The sequence below is a fragment of the Loxodonta africana genome, chromosome 5 (genome assembly GCF_030014295.1).
Source record: "Loxodonta africana isolate mLoxAfr1 chromosome 5, mLoxAfr1.hap2, whole genome shotgun sequence".
NCBI classification, from domain to species: domain Eukaryota; kingdom Metazoa; phylum Chordata; class Mammalia; order Proboscidea; family Elephantidae; genus Loxodonta; species Loxodonta africana.
The window spans coordinates 128,108,108-128,128,279 of record NC_087346.1 but is presented as its reverse complement, the minus strand read 5'-3'; the positions used below and the strand labels follow the sequence as shown (position 1 = coordinate 128,128,279).

The following is a 20,172-nucleotide window of genomic DNA, read 5'->3' as shown; positions in this document are numbered from 1 at the left end:
GTTTACCTGGTTTTTATTGACTATGCAAAAGCATTCAATTGTGTGAATCATAACAAATTATGGGTGATATTGCAAAGCATGGGAGTTCCAGAACACTCAATTGTGCTCATGAGAAACCTGTACATAGTCCAAGAGGCAGTCATTCAAACAGAACAAGGGGAAACTACGTGGTTTAAAATCAGGAAAGGTGTGCATCAGGGTTGTATCCTTTCACCATATTTTTTCAATCTGCATGCTGAGCAAATAATTCTAGAAGCTGTAGTGTATGAAAAAGAATATAGCACCAGAATTGCAGGAAGACTCATAAACAACCTGTGATATACAAATAACATAACTTTGCTTGCTTAAAGGGAAGAGGACTTAAGACACTTACTGGTGAAGATCAAGGACTATAGCCTTCAGTATGGATTACACCTAAACATAAAGAAAACAAAAATCCTCACAACTGGACCAATAAGCAACATCATAATAAACAGAGACGATATTGAAGTTGTCAAGGATTTCATTTTACTTGGATCCACAATCAATGCCCATGGAAGCAGCAGTCAAGAGATCAAAGGACATATTGCATTGGTCAGATTTGCTGCAGAAGACCTCTTTATTGTGTTTGAAAGCAAAGATATCACTTTGAGGACTAAGGTGCACTTTACTCAACCCATTTTCAGTCACCTCATATGCATACAAAATTTGGACAATGAATAAGGAAGACTGAGGAAGAATTGATGTCTTCGAATTATGGTGTTGTCAAAGAATATCGAATGTGCCATGGACTGCCAGAAAAACGAACAAGTCCATCTTGGAAGAACTGCAGCTAGAATGCTCATTAGAAGAAAAGATGGCAAGACTTAGCCTTACATAATTAGGATATGTTATCAGGAGGGACTAGTCCCTGGAAAAGGACATCATGTTTAGTAAAGTAGGGGGCTAACTAAAAGAGGAAGACCCTTAATGAGATGAATAGGCACAGTGGCTGCAACAATGGCCTCAAACATAGCAATGATTGTGAGGATGGCACAGGATCAGGCAATGTTTTGTTCCTGTTGTACATAGGGTCACTATGACTTGGAACTGAGTTGATGGCACCTGACAACTACATATACCATTTTTAGAATGAACATCCATTCATAAAGAGAGTATTAGTATTTATTATAATATATATTTTATACAACTTTATGGTCAATAACCCAGCTGTAGAGCTAATGAGTAAAAGTATCCTACCACCAAATGAAAATTACTCAGCTATGATAGAAAACTTTGAAGATTTAAAACCATTACTTAAAGTGACTAAATCGTCACCTGCAATTCTTGTGGCAATAACCACATCACACTTTCCTGTAAAACCAACAAAGTAGCTAATAGACTTTATTAACTAAAATTTAATCTGGGTAGTTACTGTTTTGTAAAAGCTTCCAGAATGACAAGAATTCACGTCCCCTCTTAAGTGAATGAAGACCAGTTGCTGGCAATTCAAGACACTGATTTGAAGCAAATATTGGAAGTAGATTTTTATTAAGGAAAATGAGTTTTCAAGTTGGTGAAGGTAATGAATTACCAATTTGAAATGAGTTTTCCAATTGTAATCCATTCCCTAGCATTAATTTTCTATTTATGTGAAGCCCTATGAATTATCGGGTCTTTAGAGTTGGCTGTTTAAATGCCTAATCTAAAATATTAGCTTAAACCTAAATTGTTTTACTTACTTAAAAATATATGTTTCCTAATTTATTTGTTTTTAAGTCTCTCTGTCACTGATTCAACGGCAATTTATTTGCCATATGAAATCCTAGTTTCTATGTATAGGTGTGGAGTTGTTAAATATTTCTTCATCTTTGGTTCTAACACAAGAGAAAAAATAATTTAAGTATAAAAAAATACATCTTTCTTCTTTCTCCCATTCACCAGGAGGTTGTAAGTATACTGAGATTTTAATCTAGATGTCTTTGAATCCCACGGAAATTTTATGCAAAATTTAGTGGGTATATGTGTGCATTTGTGGGGAAAACAATAATTCTAGCTTTAATCAGCTTATTAAATTTATGACATCCAAAGCAAATAAAAAAGAATTCAGTGTAAGAGAACCCAAGGAACTAGAAGACAAATCAGGAAAGCCTTGATGACTGCAGTGAAAAAATAAACATGATTGATCAAGACAACCAGTATTGGGTGTATTTTCAGTGAGATAGTCAATTATTAACTTGTGAAATAAATGCCCACAACCTCTTTCTGTATTTCATAACCTCACTTGATCAATATCAAGCTCTTCTCATTTTTAGTGCTTCCTTCTTCTTCCACTCTGCTCCTTCACACAAGGACTGCTGCCTCTAATTTTCTAGAGGTGAAGAGGGGAATCAAAGTGAAGCCCACATCTCTGATGTGTATCAATTGATGACTCTCAGTCACCATACATTTTTCTGCTGTAGTGCAGTTTTTTGTGCCAACCAGCAGATTCATGTTTCAGTTGATTCAGCAAGACTTTTTGAGACATGGCGTGCACAGTCTCCACTGTATGTGCTAATGCCACATTCAGAATGACAGTGGTCTAAGCCTCAGGGCAGTAAATGCTGCTTGAGATACATTCAATTGCTCTTTGGCTGAGTTTAGCCTAAGGAATAGAAAAAGAAGTTGCTGATGCTTTCTAACATGTTTAAACATTTTAATATCGTCTTGGAATGTCAGGCCAAAGTAGAGCACTCCTAGTATAACACAGTGAAATCTTGTAATTAAAGGATTAGAATTTTCCAAAGCCTTTATTGCTCTAACTTCTTAATGGTCTTACACCTCTGAAAATGCTCTTTTGAAGAGTTGTACTAGCAGTAATTTTGGTCACTTTTGTTACCCATGATAAAAGAAGATAAAAGAAAGAAAATGTATTCTTTCCAGATCTCAGGCTATTGTTTGGATGAGTTCATTGCAAATAATGTAATATATCCATGATCATTATTTCAGTGATCTATTCCTGCATCCACAAGCTCTCCCTGACACACCCCTACCATCCACACATACAAAAACAAAAAAAAAAACATAACTTAGTGGCTTCAAACAACAAAGATTTATTACTTCTCACATTTTTGTGGATTATCTAAGTGGTTCTGCTGGTTGTGCCTGCTTATTCATGTGGCTGCAAGCATTCACCAAGAAGGTTGGCTGGAGATAGGCTCAGCTGGGACAGTTGGGCCATTTCTCATGTGGTCTTTCATCTTCAAAGAAGCTAGGTGGGACTTTCTCACAGGATGGTGATCCCAGGGTTCCTAGGGCGAAAGCAGAAGCTGCTAGGTCTCTTGAGACCTAACATGGAAATAGCACAATGTCGCATCTGCCATATTCTACCCATCAAAGCTAGCCCAGCTTTAAGGGGTACAGAAGTAGATTCCACCTCTTGACGAAAGGAGCAATAATGTCACATTCTGAAAGGGTATGTATAAGGAGATGAGAGGAATTTTTGGTTGTATTTTGCAAATGAAAACAACCACGTACACATATCATAAAATCTGCATGTACTGAATGGCTTTTTTTTTTGTTTATTATTTTAGATATATGACATGTTCATTGCATATCAGGTATTTGTCCTGCTTTTTGCTCTTTTGCCTTGATTTTCAGCTTTTTAGATAAATGTACTGCAAATTTTTGACACATTTTAAAAATGGAACTGCAACCATGCAGGCAAAGCAAGGTGGCAAGTTGAAAACCCAGTATTTTGGGGATAAGTTTCTTTCAAATGAATGTGATTAATTGTGAGATTGATCTGTTTACTTTGTAAAGCTAACTCCAAATAATAAATCATTTACACTTTAGTTTTGAGGAACCATAATGATACACACACACACACACACACACACACACACACACACATATATATATATATATATATATATATATATATATATAATGAATTTTGTTTGGCATACTCTTAATAAAAAAGTGTTAGGAAGATACCTGATACAGAGAAACCAGGATGTGGTGACCAGTGTAATTCCCTAAATAGATGGTGGCACTGGTGTTTTGGAAATCGGACTTTATCATTATAAATCTGTTAGCATGACTAGATAAGTAATTCAAAATACATGATCTTTTGATAGATGATTGGTATTATTAAATTCACATCAGTGTTTAAGTCGATAGTAAGTTTTATGAAACCCTCGGCATCAGTATATCACAAAATTCAGAATCCTTCATACATTAAAAAGAAAAGGTAATGTCATGTACATTATTGTTGTTAGGTGCTGTCAAGTTGCTTCTGACTCATAGTGACCCTATGCACAACAGAATGAAACACTGCCGGGTCCTGCACCATCCTTACAATCGTCGTTATGCTTGAGCCCATTGTTGCAGCCACTCTGTCAATTCATCTCCTTGAGGGTCTTCCTCTTTTCCACTGACCCTGTACTTTGCCAAGCGTGATGTCCTTCTCAGGGACTGATGCCTCCTGACAGCATGTCCAAAGTATGTAAGACTCAGTCTTGCCATCCTTGCTTTTAAGGAGCATTCTGGTTGTACTTCTTCTAAGACAGACTTGTTTGTTCTTTTAGCAGTCCACAGCATGTTTCAATATTCTTCACCAACACCACAATTCAAAGGCATCAGTTTTTCTTCGGTCTTCCTTATATACATATATCATTTAAAAAATGTAGAGAGATTGAAACAGCACTCAAGCATACTATTTCTACAGTAAATGTATTAATATTCACACTAATTGAGGTAAATAAAGATGAAAATATTTCAGAGTTAGTTCAGATGAGTTTTGTTATAAGCTTATGGGGAAAAACAAAACAAGAAAAAAAACAAACTTATGGTTTTTGGAGCTTTTTTGAAGACTGAATTGTGGATAACAAATTGTGCCCTCGAAATAGGTAATATTTATCAAAGGCCTGCTGTGTTAAGTATCGCTGTGAGTACTTTACATATATTAACACATTTAATATCACAGTCATCCTAAGAAGTTAATTAATTCTTTTGCCAGTTATACAAATGAGGAAACTTAAATCAAGTAATCTGTCCAAAATCATTGTTGTTAGCTACCCTGACTCATGGTGACCCTATACACAACAGACTGTTGTGATCCATAGGTATTTCATTGGCTAATTTTAAGAAGTAGATCACCAAATTTTCTTCTTAGTCCATCTTAGTCTGGAAGTTTTGATGAAGCCTGTTCAGCATCATAGGAACACACCAGTCTCCAATGACAAATGAGTGGTTGCTGAGCACGGGGTGCATTGAACTGGAATCAAACTTGTGAAATGTCCACAATCTGTTTCTGGATTTCATAACCTCTGCTGATCAATATCAGAGCTCTGAAACAGCTAATATTTATCAAATAGAGAATCCGGGTCTCCCTCATGGAAGGTGAGAATTCTACTACTAAACCACCAATTCTTCTGCCCAGAGTTACACAGCTAAGAAACAACGTTGGGATTTGAAACCAGGGAGCCCAGCTCCATAATTAATTTCCATTGACAATACCCATTTCATTCATGGAAGACCAAGGAGAGCATAATATCTTTACCTTCATAAATCTCTGTAGGGGCTTGTGACCTTAACCTATAGCCTACTATTTCCTGAACATCCACTCTATACGAGACACTGTGCTTCAACTCTTTTATCTCCACAATAAATGGGAGAGTAAATATTATCCCAGAGGTGAGGAACTTGAGGCTCAGAAGTTGTGTAGCTTGAGAGTCACACTCAGCTATGTTAGGACTCCAAATCTCCTACCGTTTTCACAAGCTCCTTGTCCTTTGACTGAAGTGCTCAGGAATGGCATAAACAATGAAACCAAACCCATTGTCGCCGAGGTGATTCCAAGTCATAGCGACCATGCAGGACAGAGTGGAGCTTCCCCATAGGGTTTCCAAGGCTGTAAGCTTTACGGAAGCAGACCTTCATGGAGCAGCTGGTGAGTTTGTACTGCCAACGTTCTGGTTAGTAGCCAAACGCTTAACCACTGCACCCCAGGGCTCCTTCCCAGGAGTGGTAGAAGGACTAAAGTAAAGGGAATGAATAACTCATTCTTAAATTCTCTTCCAATCTGGTTGAATTGAGTAATTCTGTGGTAAATTAGAACAGGCTTTCAAAATCTTAACCCCCTTGTTATATTCTTAGGCCACACTTATGTAACTATAAATTTCTCCCCTTTCCGCTAAGTGCTTGGGCATTTAGTGGATCACAAATCACTTGAGGCAGCAATCCCCAACTCTCACGATCTGTTACATGTTTGCTTTCAAACAGCTGGGATCTTTTAGCTATTTATATAAAAAAGCCAAACTCAACTTGGTGCGTAACTCTTGGAACTCGCATAGTCATCCCTAAGCTTTATTCACTACAATAATAAATTTTCAAATCAGTTTTGGCTAACCTACATTTATTTAATGATTTCTTCACAGTCACATCATATAAGGCAAAAATAAATAATTTTCTGGCAGTTATTTTAAAATAAAGCACTCCATTTAGTCATTTGAGTAAAAGAGATATTTTCATTTGGACTAATGAAAGTAAAGGTAATGCTGAACTATTTGCTAGAAAACAGTTGCCACTAATCTTTTATTTGTCTTCTTTTTCCCTTTTTAAATTCTTTTCATAGTCCACCAAGTTCCACCAGGTTTTCAGTGTGCCTGTTACAAAAAAAGAAAAAAAAAAGTCTATGTATATCAGAAAGTCAAGAAATATCAAAAGATGAGCAAACACTTTAAAAAGAGAAAGGCTACCTATGTGTTTATTATCCAAAAAAAAAGACAAAACCACAATTTTTCGTTTTCAGAATATTGTCAAGTTACCCTAAGCATATGTCAGTTTGTCATACTGTGGTGGCTTGTGTGTTGCTGTAATGCTGGAAGCTATGCCACCAGTATTCAAACGCCAGCAGGGTCACCCATGGTAGACAGGTTTTAGCTGAGCTTCCAGACTAAGACAGACTAAAAAGAAGGACCTAGTGGTCTACTTCTGAGAAAAATTAGCCAATGAAAACCTTATGAATAGCAGGGGAATGAATGATTGTGAGGATGGTGCAGCATCAGGCAGTGTTTCCTTTTGTTGTACATAGGGTTACCATGAGTTGGAACCAGCTCGATGGCACCTAACAACAACAGCATTGTTTAGAATGTGCTAGAGCCTGATTTTAAAGACCCAACTGAAGGAGTAACATAAACACCTGAAAAGCCTACACACTGAAGAACCAAACCAGTTGCCCTGGGGTTGATTCTGACTCATGGTGACCCCAGGTGTGTCAGAGTAGAACTGTGCTTCATAGGGTTTTCAATGGCTGATGTTTCAGAAGTCAATAACCAGAGCTTTCTTCCAAAGAGCTTCTGGATGGGCTCAAATTTCCAATTTTTGGTTAGTAGCCAAATTTGTTAATGCAGGGACTCCACACATTGGAATGTGAAAGTTGGAAACAAAGAAGAAGGTTTGGTAGTTGGAAAATACAGCCTTGGAGATAGAAATGATGCCGAAGATCTCATGATTAAATTTTGCAAGACCAATGACTTCTTCATTGCAAATACCTTTTTTCACCAACATAAGTGGTGACTCTACACATGGACCTCGCCAGATGGAACACACTGGAATCAAATCGACTACACCTATGGGAAGACACGATGGAAAGCTCAATATCATCAGTCAGAAGAAGGCCAGGGTCCAACTGTGGATCAGACCATCAGTTACTCATATGCAAGTTCAAGTTAAAACCAAAGAAAATTAAAACAAGCCCCTGAAAGCCAAAGTATGACCTTCAATATATCTCACCTGAATTTAGAGACCACCTCAAGAATAGATTTGACACATTGAACGCTAATGACTGAAGACCAGACAAGTTGTGGAATGACAGCAAGGACATCATAAAGAAAGCAAGAGATCACTAAGAAGAGAGGAGAGAAAGAAAAGACCTAAGTGGATGTTAGAAGAGACTCTGAAACTTGCTATTGAATGTCAAGTAGCTAAAGCAAAAGAAAAAAATGATGAAGTAAAAGAGCTGAACAGAAGATTTCAAAAGGTGGCTCAAGAAGACAAAGTAAAGTGTTATGATGACATGTGAAAAGAACTGGAGACAGAAAACCAAAAGGGAAGAGCATGCTCAGCATTCCTCAAGCTGAAAGAACTGAAGAAAAAAATCAAGCCTCGAGTTGCAATCGTAAAGGATTCTATGGGGAAAATATTAAACAATGCAGGAAGCATAAAAAGGAGATGGAAGGAACACACAGAGTCACTATACCAAAAAGAATTGGATGACATTCATCCATGTGAGGAGGTAACATATGATCAGGAACTGATGGTACTGAAAGAAGTCCAAGCTTCACTGAAGGCATTGGCAAAAAAAAAAAAAAAAAAAAAAAGCCTCCAGGAATTGACAGAATACCAATTGAGATGTTTCAACAAATGAATGCAGCACTCGAAATGCTCACTCATCTATGCCAAGAAATTTGGAAGATGGCTACCTGGTCAACCAACTGGAAGAGATCCATATTTATGCCTATTCCCAAGGAAGGTGATCCAACCAAATATGGAAATTATCAAGCAATATCATTATCAAACAGTATCACATGGAAGAAAAATTTTGCTGAAGATCATTCAAAAGTGGCTACAGCAGTATATTAACAGGGAACTGCAAGAAATTGAGGCTGGATTCAGAAGAGGGCGTGAAACCAGGGATATCATTGCTGATGTCACATGGATCCTGGCTGAAAGCAGAGAACACCAGAAAGATGTTTACCTCTGTTTCATTAACTACGATAAGGCATTTGACTGTGTGGATCACAACAAATTATGGATAACATTGTGGAGAATGGGAATTCCAGAACACTTAATTTTGCTTATGAGGAATCTGTACATGGATCAAGAGGCAGTCGTTCAAACAGAACAAGGGGATACTACATGGTTAAAAGTCAGGAAAGGTGTGTGTCAGGGTTGTATCTTTTTACCATACCTATTCAATCTGTATGCTGAGCAAGTAATCTGAGAAGCTGGACTATATGAAGAAGAATGGGGCATCAGGATTGGAGGAATACTTATTAACAGTTATGCAGAGAACACAACCTTGCTTGCTGAAAGTAAAGAGGACTTGAAGCACTTACTGATGAAGATCAAAGACCACAGCCTTCACTATGGATTACATCTCAACATAAAGAAAACAAAAATCCTCACAACTGCATCAATAAGCAACATTATGATAAATGGAGAAAAGACTGAGGTTGTCAAGGATTTCATTTTACTTGGATCTACAATCAACACCCATGGAAGCAGCAGTCAAGAAATCAAAAGATGCATTGCATTGGGCAAATCAGATGCAAGAGATCTCTTGAAAGTGTTAAAAATCAAAGATGTCACCCTAAGGACTAAGATGCGCCTGACCCAAGCCATGGTGTTTTCAGTCACCTCATATGCATGTGAAAGCTTGGCAGTGAATAAGGAAGACCGAAGAAAAATTGATGCCTCTGAATTGTGGTGTTGGTCAAAAATATTAAACATACCATGGACTGCTGAAAGAATGAAAAAATCTGCCTTGGAAGAAGTACAACCAGAATGCTTCTTGAAAGCAAGGATAGAGAGGCTGAGTCTCACACACATTGGACATGTTATCAGGAGGGATCAATCCCTGAAGAAGTATATCATGCTTCGTAAAGTAGAGGGTCAGAGAAAAAGAAGAAGACCCTCAACGAGATGGATTGACACAGTGGCTGCAACAATGGGCTCAAGCATAACAACGATTGTGAGGATGGCACAGGACTGGATCACCATCGTTCTGTTGTACATAGGGTCACTATGAGTTGGAACCAATTCGATGGCACCTAACAACAAGTAAAAGACGCATATAACTTTAAGTATCAGAGCTTTAAAAAAGTAAATACTAAGTGTAAATATTTTAATACTAAATGCAATATTTTCATGCCTTCTCTTAGTAAACGGAAATCCTTGTCTTAGCCTGAGTCAAAGGGCTAGAGTAGAGTGGGTGGCTAGGATTCTGGCAGAATGCATAAACTTGGCATACTTACAAGCGTTACTGGTGCAGAGCTATCTTCAAGAGTCTTACTAATTTTTACCGTGCTGTCCTTAATAGTGATGCCCCTAATGGCTTCTGAATTGTGTAGGAGAGCTTCTGGAAACATTAAATGCCTTGATAAATTTTTGCATTCCTTATTATTTCTAATGATTCTACAATATTGTCTGTCTGTCACTTCTTGTCAAGGTCATTGTAGCAGCATCTAGAATAATCTTCCCACCACCTACCCATCTACTGTGTCTCCTTTCAGAGAGAGAAGCTTACTCCTTAAATTCTTAAATGAGTACATAATTTCCCCTACATTAGGAATTTACAGTTTTAGGGAAATTGCACCATTCTTTTTCATTGAGTAGTGAAATTTGTGATTCATGGTGTCTGTTTCCTATGCTGGAGCCCTGGTGGCATAGTGGTTAAGAGCTCGGATGCTAATCTAAAGGTCGGCAGTTGGAATCCACCAGCTGCCCCTTGTAAACCCTGTGGTGCAGTTCTACTCTGTTCTATAGGGTGCTATAAGTTGGAATTGACTCGATGGCAATGTATTTGGTTTGGTTTGTTTTATTTCTCATGCTGCTCAGACTTTTTTTTCCCCCTCTCTCTTTGGGGATTGCAGCTATTTCTTATGGCTTTGGGTAGCAGTAATTGTCCCTTAAATAACTCAGTCGTTAGGTGTTAAGAAAAGTAACATGGTTTAATGGGAAAAACACTAGGTCTTTGGCCCCAGTTCTTCCATAGCTTGGGCCCCCAAGTGCATCAATTCTCCTTGTTAATTGGTTGAGGTGACAGAAGGAAAAGGGTGAAGTGTGAGGAAGTATTTTATATGTTATAAATTGTTGTAAAGTTATTTTCTACTACAATGATTTTAAACGTGTACTTCAGAGAGGGTAATTAACTTTATGTCTAAGAACGAACTTTGGCTCTCCAAAATGATACAGTGATTCTAGTAAATAGTGTAACTAGGTAAAAATGGAAAGCTTTGAAAGTGATGCTAAAGCAAGAACAAAAGTGTGTAGTGTCATTTCTACTTATAAGGTTTGATGTGATTGAGTAGTGGAGGAAAGGACACAAAACCAAGAAAATCTCTAAGGAACTGACTTTATTATAGAAAATGCTGATAGAGGATACTACCATATTTTGATATAGAAAGCTTTATTTTTTTTTTACCCAATTATTAACTAATAAGATTTGGTGATTAGCTGTTTTTCATCTTCACTGAGATCAGAATTAAATAGTTTTTTTTTTTTTTTTTTAAACTAAAGCATTAAAGAATGGACTTACATGTTAGAGAAAAACACCTTTCAGTGAAAAACTAAAATAAAATACTAGTTGTGGATTTTTAGTTGTGGAAGTTTTGTCTCTATAATCCAACATAGCTATACATTTTAAGAGGTTATCTTAGAATTGAGGATAGCAAGACTTCATCTTACTTACTCTGGAAGTGTTATCAGGAGGGACTAATTTCTAAAGAAGGACGTCATGCTTGGTAAAGTATAGGGTCAATGAATGAAACAGAGGAAGACCCTTAACGAGATGTACTGACATAGTGGTTGCAACAATGGGCTCAAAAAACATAGCAATAATCATGAGGACGTGTGATCCCGGGCAATGTTTTATTCTATTATATATTAGGTCACTATGAATCGGAACTGACTCGATGGCACCTAATAACAATAACATCTTTTCTGACAGGACTGTGTAACTTCTGTCACATAATTTTTGTTAACTAAGATTATGCCTAGCTTTTATGTTCTAAATATTTTATAATATATCACTTGTATAATTAAAATAAGAAAATATATGAACAGAAAAATACTATTCTGCTCATGCCTGCTGTTAATAAATTGCACCATAATACAAATTGCATTTGTTAATCATTGGCATTTCCTTTCAAGGCTCATTTGAGTCATCAAGATGGGAAGTTCGGATTGCCTGTGATGAATCTCTTATAGCCTTTCTTGATTATTTTTTAAATTTGATGACAAACACTGCAAGATGTCTCAGCCAATTAGGCTTGTCAAGTTCCACTGTAGTCCCTAATCAAGTGTTTGACATTGGAAATGACAGGGAATCCTTATTAAAAGTCATGCTTCTTGGATAGAGTTGTGGCAGCCTTCATGTGGATGATGGCAGAGAAAACAAACCATCTTTAGTTAAAAGCAATAAGTAGAAATCAATTTCTGCAGGAATGTACTAGACTAGGACATTTAGATTGAGGCAAAGAATGACAGAGTATCTCACTGATGGTACATTGGGAATCCAGTCAGTATAAATATATCAAGTGTTTTATAATCTACCAGTAGTTCAAGGAGCCCTGGTGGCACAGTGGTTAAGTGCTTGGCTGCTAACCAAAAGGCCAGTGGTTCGAACGTAGCAGCTGCTCCAGGGGAGAACGAAGTGGCTGTTTGCTTCCACAAAGAGTGCAGCTTTGGAAACCCTGTGGGGCAGTTCTACTTAGTCCTGTAGGATCATTGTGAGGAGGAATTGACTCAACAGCCATGGGTTAAAGGGAGTTAATAGCAATTCTAGTGCATAAGTTAAACAAAGGCAAGAAGAGTGGCCAAACCATTAATATAGCTTTATAAGTGGTCTATAAATTTATTGTAAGCAAAGGGAAAACAAGGTGCAGTATATTTCAAACTATAAACACAAATTAATTCCTGAAAAGCAGCCATCTATGTAAATCATTGATTTTGTGGTAAACTGGCTGAGACACACTGTGTTAAGACAAAAAAACTTACAGAAAGAATCGTAGTCCATTTTGGGTCACTTCTGCAGTGGATTAAAAACAAATTCATAGACAGTCTTTCTTTTTTTCCTGTTTCTGTAGCTTTCTGATTATTGTCAATTCCTTGAGAAGCACTAGTATGAGAAAAAGAAAAATAAGTGTTTGAACTCGTCAATGGGGTGAAGGAAAAAATATTAAGTGAAAACTAGATCTGACCTTACACTCTGCATTTTTATGAGGCTTTTTTCGGTTTAAAGCATTTAGAACAATTTCAAAAAACAAAACAGAGTATTCTAAGATAGAAAATATTTTCAAAGAACTCACAGTTTTTGCATTGAGAAAAATTTACACCAACTTGATTACAAAAACCATTAAAACTTCTGGTCAGTAGTTTTTTTTTTTTTTTGCATATAAAATATGAGTTAGAGAAACAGAGAGGGAATTTAGCTTAAGAAAATGAATGGGAAAGTGCTTTTTCTTTCGATGATAAAATTAAGAGTATCTGCCCACTTAGAAGTCAAATAACAGCATGTGCTACTGTAGTGAATAATTACCTTTGCACTCTCTCTTTGGGAAAGAGAAAAGTAATTTGAGATTTCCTGTGACGAATACTGCCACTTCCTTGTTGAACTCACAGCTCACGGCATAAAAATTCCAGGCCACAGTGATTCAAAAATGGATGGGCTGGCATAGTTAATATTTCAGCTATCCATCACTGAAGGGAAAAAGAAAAAAAAAAAAAAAAACATGGATTATTGTAGTGCCTTGGTTTAGGTTTGGTAGAGAAAAACTTATAAAATATCCGATGCAAATGATAGCCAAAGTAGGAATTTAATGTTAAATTGGAGGGGGCGTGATAAAGCAAAGGGTGTAATTTAAAAATATTGGAAATAAATAATTCCTTTTACTTTAAAGAAAAATGTACCCAGGATTATATAAATACAAATTTCATTGATTCCACTTATGAATTTATTTGCAGAGGCCAAAAATTCAGTCTTTAAACCCCAAACCTTGTAATAAAATGACACAGTATGATACAGGTTGAAGTAGAGCTATATTATGTTCTTTTGTTTGGCTATAAAATAAACTATAAAATATATTAAATAATACCCTAAAGGTTGATCTCTTGAAATTTGTTGAGGTAGGAGAGGTTTTTCTCTCTCCCATTCTCTCTTAAACACAAAGCCTGAAAAAATATGTATATATTTTTTTAATGCTGAGCAAATACATAACCATTCTCCAACGACAGACATGATTTTAATTACATATACATTTAATTCTTAAGTGCCATGTTTAATTTTGATCCCTAAGAACTCTCTAGATATGATTTAGCACTTTGGAATGAAAAGACATTTCCCATTCCGCTGGGCAACACCATTAATTAGGACTACATGCTTTTTCATCAAAAAGTTAGGAACTTAACCATATTTACACATTTCATTTCACATAAAATCTCCATTCTTCAAACACATTGGCCAACGTATTTCTCTGTGAACACTCATAGCACACATAAGGTCACTTGACACGGGGGAGGTTATAGGGCTAGGATGGGATAAATGGTGATATTACTAGTATGCTCATACTCGAACATAATTTTAGTTTGTATTTGTTCTTCTTACCACATTATATGCTATGAATTTAGGTTCTACTTTTCAGTCACTCTCATATCTTAGAATGTATTTTAAATATAAGGTTTTGCGTATTTGCATGCCATGAATAATGCATAAACCAGAAGGAATCAAATTGGCAAAAGTACACCATTTCTGGGATAATTTATAAATACATAAAATTATCTGTTTGGATTTAATAATTTTTTTATGGATGCAGAAAATATACACATATTAATATACATATATATTAATGTTCCTACTTGAGAATACCTGCATGGCCTTGTCCTGTAACAAATTCGTATATACCTGTCTCTTCTACACAATTAAATTTATCATTTTGTCCAATCCTCTCTTCATACAACACTTAACGTTTTAGCAAAACCTTGTTTTTAATGTACATGGAATAAAAACTTTTCTATGGGATGCTGAGCCAAAAAGTATTGGGTAAAGGGAAATGAGATGGTAAGGGAGATATATATCTTCTCCTTCAGTTTCATACAGATTAGGTACACCTGTTTAGAGAATATCCAACTCTAATGGCTTCTTCTCCTTGGGTTTCAGATTCAAGGCCTCTTCCAGATGTAGCCCTGACTGGGAAGTGTACCCGTGAGTGTGATGAATATGGCCACTCAGACTCCTGCTGGATGCCTGTCCGCACTTCTCCAGAGAGGAAGAAGAGCCAGCCCAAACTCTCCACTTTCATGCCTGTTGATGAACGAGGAAGTCAGGAAAAGCTGGCCAATGGCGAGGCCGCTGTGATGGGTGACCGCAACAGAAACCTCCTGAACAAAAAGTTGACCTCATCCTATGAGACCTTCAGTGCAGCTAGTTTCAGCAAAAATGAGGAAGCCAACCCTGAGGATATTCCCCTTACAAAAACAGGGGAATACAAGCCATCTCCTGTCAATACGCTCACTAGAAGAGAAGTTTACCTGTAGGCTATCAAGGAGCAACAGCAAAATTCTTTTCATGTATGAGAAGGAGAATAAAGGGGGTGGGGGGGAACCTTACAAAGCAAAACCGTTCAATCAAAAAGAGGGGGCTACCAAAGAGACAAAGCTTTGCCTGCCACTTCTGCCTCCAGATCAGGCCTTTAGTGATACTGTTAGCCTGATTATAATGTACAATGTAGAAACCATCCTTGTTACTTGCATGTCTAAACCCCTCAATGAATCCCAACACTCACTCTCCCTTTAACCTCCCCCCTCAAAAAAACAAAAACAAAAAAAAAAGATGGTTGCAAGTTTCTTTCATGGTAACAAGCCTGATTAGCAGAACACAACACACTTTCATTATCCTTAAGCTGAAGCATGATTTTAGTCACTTTGATTTTGTTCGATTGTCATCCGGCTGTTCAAAAATAACAGGTCAAGGAAAATATATTTCAGACTACCATCAGAACATGGTTTATCTCCATCAAAGGCAATCCTTCGAAAATGAGAGAGACCGTCTAAAAGGACAGCCCTTATAAAGGTGGACTCCATTAAGAAGCACTTTGAGAAGATCACAGCTTTACTATTCTAACTAAGAGAGATCAAAATAATACACAGTCGGAGATTGCATTTCCAAATTGGCATATGTTATTTTCAAGGCAGGAGAATCAACTTCAATTTCATACATTCTCTCGATAATCTCAATGTGCACACAACTTTTTTCACATGTATCAATTAAACTACTTATGACTTATAAAAATTACATTTTTTTTTTCTGGAACAGGATCAATATTATCAACTAACTGGAATAATTGTGTCATGAAAAGGCCAAAGATCATATCGTGGATCAGGGAAATCATGAAGTAGATTTGATCTTGACATGGAAGTCCATTAAACAATAAAAACAGCTGCACTCATGCACACCCAGAAACACTCAAACACTTGTTCATTTTATATAGTCTCCATATCAAGAAGACACACTTTTAAAATAGATTTTATTTGAAAGCTCAGAAAATGAAAAACTAATGAGACATATTTTTGGTACTATAATAATAGGCAATTAGAAGTTCAAGCTTAGTTTTGGGTAATATTATCAGGGAAGATTCCACTTTTTAAAATCATTGTATCTGTGGATAGTGAAGTAAGGAAAGAAAGATGCATTGGCTTGACAGTCTTATAAGTTAAGATCACTGTAATCATTTTAGAATCCAAGGTATGCTTGCTGGTCTTATTATCCACATTTCAAATTACCAATTCCATTTTTACGTGTTCAATGAACTTTCATACAACATGAGTGCATTAATCTTGAATCCTGTGCAATATAGAACTATTCTGAGACTCACAATATTGAGACAAGGCAACACCATAATTGAATTTGTCACTAATGTGATTTAAATATTACTTAACATGTGTCTTAAAATAAATCCAGACTAAACATGGGAAAAATGAGTTGTGGGCATTGACATTTCTCACAGTATGCACGTCTGAAAATTGGAAAACATGCAGTTGTTTCGGCGCAATAAAAAGAAACAGAATATGCAGATATTGAACCACTTGCTCTATAGAGGATGATTTGGGACTTTTTGAAATTGAACTGGGACATTCAGATGAAAGTGACGATCCTAGACAGAATAGGGAATAACAGGCAAAGAAAGCAAAAATTGCCATCACTGAATGTGTATAACCTGGTTAAGGTATAGCCTTGATGGCTCTCTAGCAAACTGTAGAAACAATATAGCTTTGGGTAGTTTCTCGCTTTGCAGAATTTCTTAGCTGATAAGATGAAGCAGCCTGGAATATAGGTCGATAATTCACTATAGGTCATCAAAATATGTATCTTTGAAAACCACTTCTCTTTTTGGTGGTATACTCTTTGGGGATCATTTTCTTATGCTCTTTCTTAAATGGAGTTTTCATTTTGATGTTAGTTTTTGTGTAATAGTTAGGATGAAAGAAGATATGTAATGGAAACAAAAACATTGAACTAAAACATCAATAATTGAACATGTTTATGTTTGATTATTATTTACACTATGGAAAGATGCAATTCTAGTACTTTGTTAGGAAACTGCATTAAAGCAGTTCTGTCTTGTATAATCTGTAAGTACTTATTAAGACAAAATACTGCTAAAGATATGAAATATATACATATTTTTCTTGCACGTTACAAAGGAAATAATTTCATAACGCAGATGTTCAACAAACTTTTTAATTCATTTTTTTTTTTCTTCATGGGGCACTTGAAACCACTTGATAGCTCATTTCACTCTAAACCCTTCTGTTCCCTATAAAGCTAATAGGGGTCACGCTGGACCTTTGGATTGGTTGAATCACAGTCACACACCACATTCAAGACATCCATGCCATTATCATTTAACTTGTGAGCCTCCCTATAGAATTAAAATGGGTGTGAAAGAATAAAATTCAGTGTAGTGTAAGTATTCACAGTAATTTTAGTAGAATTAGTTATCATAACATGTATAATTAGCTACCATAACATGTTCAAGGACTTGAAACACTGATGAAGATGAAAGAATACAGCCTTCAGTGTGGATTACACCTTAACATAAAGAAAACAAATCCTCACAACTGGACCAATATGCAACATCATGATAAGTGGAGAAAATATTGAAGTTGTCAAGGATTTCATTTTACTTAGATCCACAATCAATACCCATGGAAGCAGCAATCAAGAAATCAAATAATATATTGCATTGGGCAAATCTGCTGCAAAAGACCTCTTTACAGTGTTAAAAAGCAAAGATGTCACCTTGAGGACTAAGGTGCACTTGACCTCCTGACCCAAGCCATGGTATTTGCAAACAGCTCATATGAATGGGGAAGCTGGACAATGAATAAGGAAGAATGAAGAAGAATTTATGCCTTTGAATTACGATGTTGACGAAGAATATCAAATTTACCATGGACTGCCAGAAGAACAAACAAGTCTGTCTTGGAGGAAGTACAGCAAGAATGCTCCTTAGAAGTGAGGATGGCAAGACTTTGTCTCCCATACTTTGGACATGTTATCAGGAGGGAACAGTCTTTTACCAAGGACATCATGCTTGGTAAAGTAGAAGGTCAGTGAAAAATAGGAAGATCCTCAACGAGATGGATTGACACAGTGGCTACAACAATGGGCTCAAACAGCAAAGACTGTGAGGATGGCACAGAACCAGGCAGTGTTTCGTTCTGTTATACATAGGGTCACTATGAATCCGAACCGACTTGATGGCACCTAACAACAACAACATGTTTATTATACAATGAGCTGGCATGACACAGAAATATATTTTGTGTTTGTATGACTTTTATTTTGAATAGGTTAAATCTGGTGCCACTCCATATATACAGTGCTTTTGAAAAAAAATAAAAAGATACAAAAAAAAAAAATACAAATAAATGAGTGAATGCAAAATAAGCAACTGTGCCTTTTATACCTGTCGTTATGATAAAAAAAAAAAAACGGTTGTTGAGTTTGGACAATGAGGGGAAATGGGCTATTCCCAACTTTTTTGATCCTGTATATTTATCCATGTTTATTTTCTGAAAATAATAAATAATATATTAGAAATTTGCCTTCTTACAAACTCAGATAATGGACCAGTCTTAAATATTATTCATTTATAAAACACAAGTAAGATATTAAAACGGGCTGCTTAAATCTGACTGGGAGGCTAAAGCATTTATTGAAATAGTAACACAGAGAGATACTATCAGGGGTAAAATCCATCTATTTTGCAAGGTAAAATATTGATTTTAGAATTTTTATTCTTTATTTTTTGCTATTGTTTTTCTTTTAGCTGCTGTTTTATTTTGGTTGTACAGTATATAAACCATACTTGTTTTCTGTACACGAGAATCTCAAATGAACTTTGCATGCATTATACATTAGGACACATTTATAAATTAATGAGTAACTATATAAATTTATGTGTATTAAAATGTCTGTAGCTTCAGTCAAAATCTAACGCTCATTTTGAACCTCCAGATATCATTTCTGTATGGTTTCTGACTGGCTTGCTGCCTGAGTTTCAGAAAACAAGGGAGGCATTATTTTTATGGGAGGAGAAACTAAAATGGTACTAAAAGACTACTCTAGGAAGCTGTCTTGTAGGAAAAGGAAAGAAAACACACAGACCAGAAGAAACTGCCAAGAATCAGTCATCCTAAAAGAGTCATGAAGACCTAAATAGTTGTAGGTCTACCTGATCAGTGATAAACACGCATTATGTCCTTAAAAAAAAAAAAAGAATGAAGAAGATCATGAATATAGTAAAGTGTGTTAGTTGTAACCAGGGCAGAGGTACATATATAACATCTGGAGGAAGGCAGCTTTTCTTTCAGCTAAAAAAAAAACCTGGGGTTTACTTTCAAACAACTTTTCCTACATTTTAAAGCACTTGCATTCAGTGTGGTACGATCTGTTTGTAATGTTAATCATTGCCTATTGTTCTGCTACTTGGATGTTGATAGTGAAGCAGAGAACAATTTATCATCGTTTATTATGAGTCACTATGCACGCAACTATGCTAAACATGGCGAAATGTATTAAACACTCGTCCAACTATTTATGAAATACTTTACATAATTTAATTTGCTTTTGTACAGTTTTATGTAAATAAATTGCTTGTCATTTTTGTCTCTGCAAATTAAAATATAACATGGTCAAATGGTTTCACACTTGTAAGTGTACTTCTCTGTTGACAGGTAATTCAGTTTTGATTGGACGAGAAGTGAATGGATGCATGTACCACTTTGATTTAAAATGGTTTGATTCCTGCTAAATTAAGATAGAGCAAGAAAGATGATGCTGCGGCAATTGTTGATTCGGGGGCACTCTTACATAACTGTCACGTTACATTGCCTTTTAATGGACTAGAACTTGGATCCTTCAGTTTCATCAAAATAATTCTGGAGACA

General features: G+C 36.2%; 1 protein-coding gene across 2 annotated transcripts in view; it reads left to right on the top strand.

The window, feature by feature from the left end:
- PCDH7 (protocadherin 7) overlaps positions 1 to 18,642 on the top strand; it is a 480,144-nt gene extending 461,502 nt beyond the window's left edge. For both annotated transcript variants that reach the window (XM_064285976.1, XM_064285975.1), the window contains exon 3: positions 14,879 to 18,642. In XM_064285976.1, the coding sequence (XP_064142046.1) occupies positions 14,879 to 15,255 (377 nt within the window). In that variant the 3' untranslated portion in view covers positions 15,256 to 18,642. The remainder of the gene's footprint in view (positions 1 to 14,878) is intronic.
- The last annotated feature ends 1,530 nt before the right edge of the window (positions 18,643 to 20,172 follow it).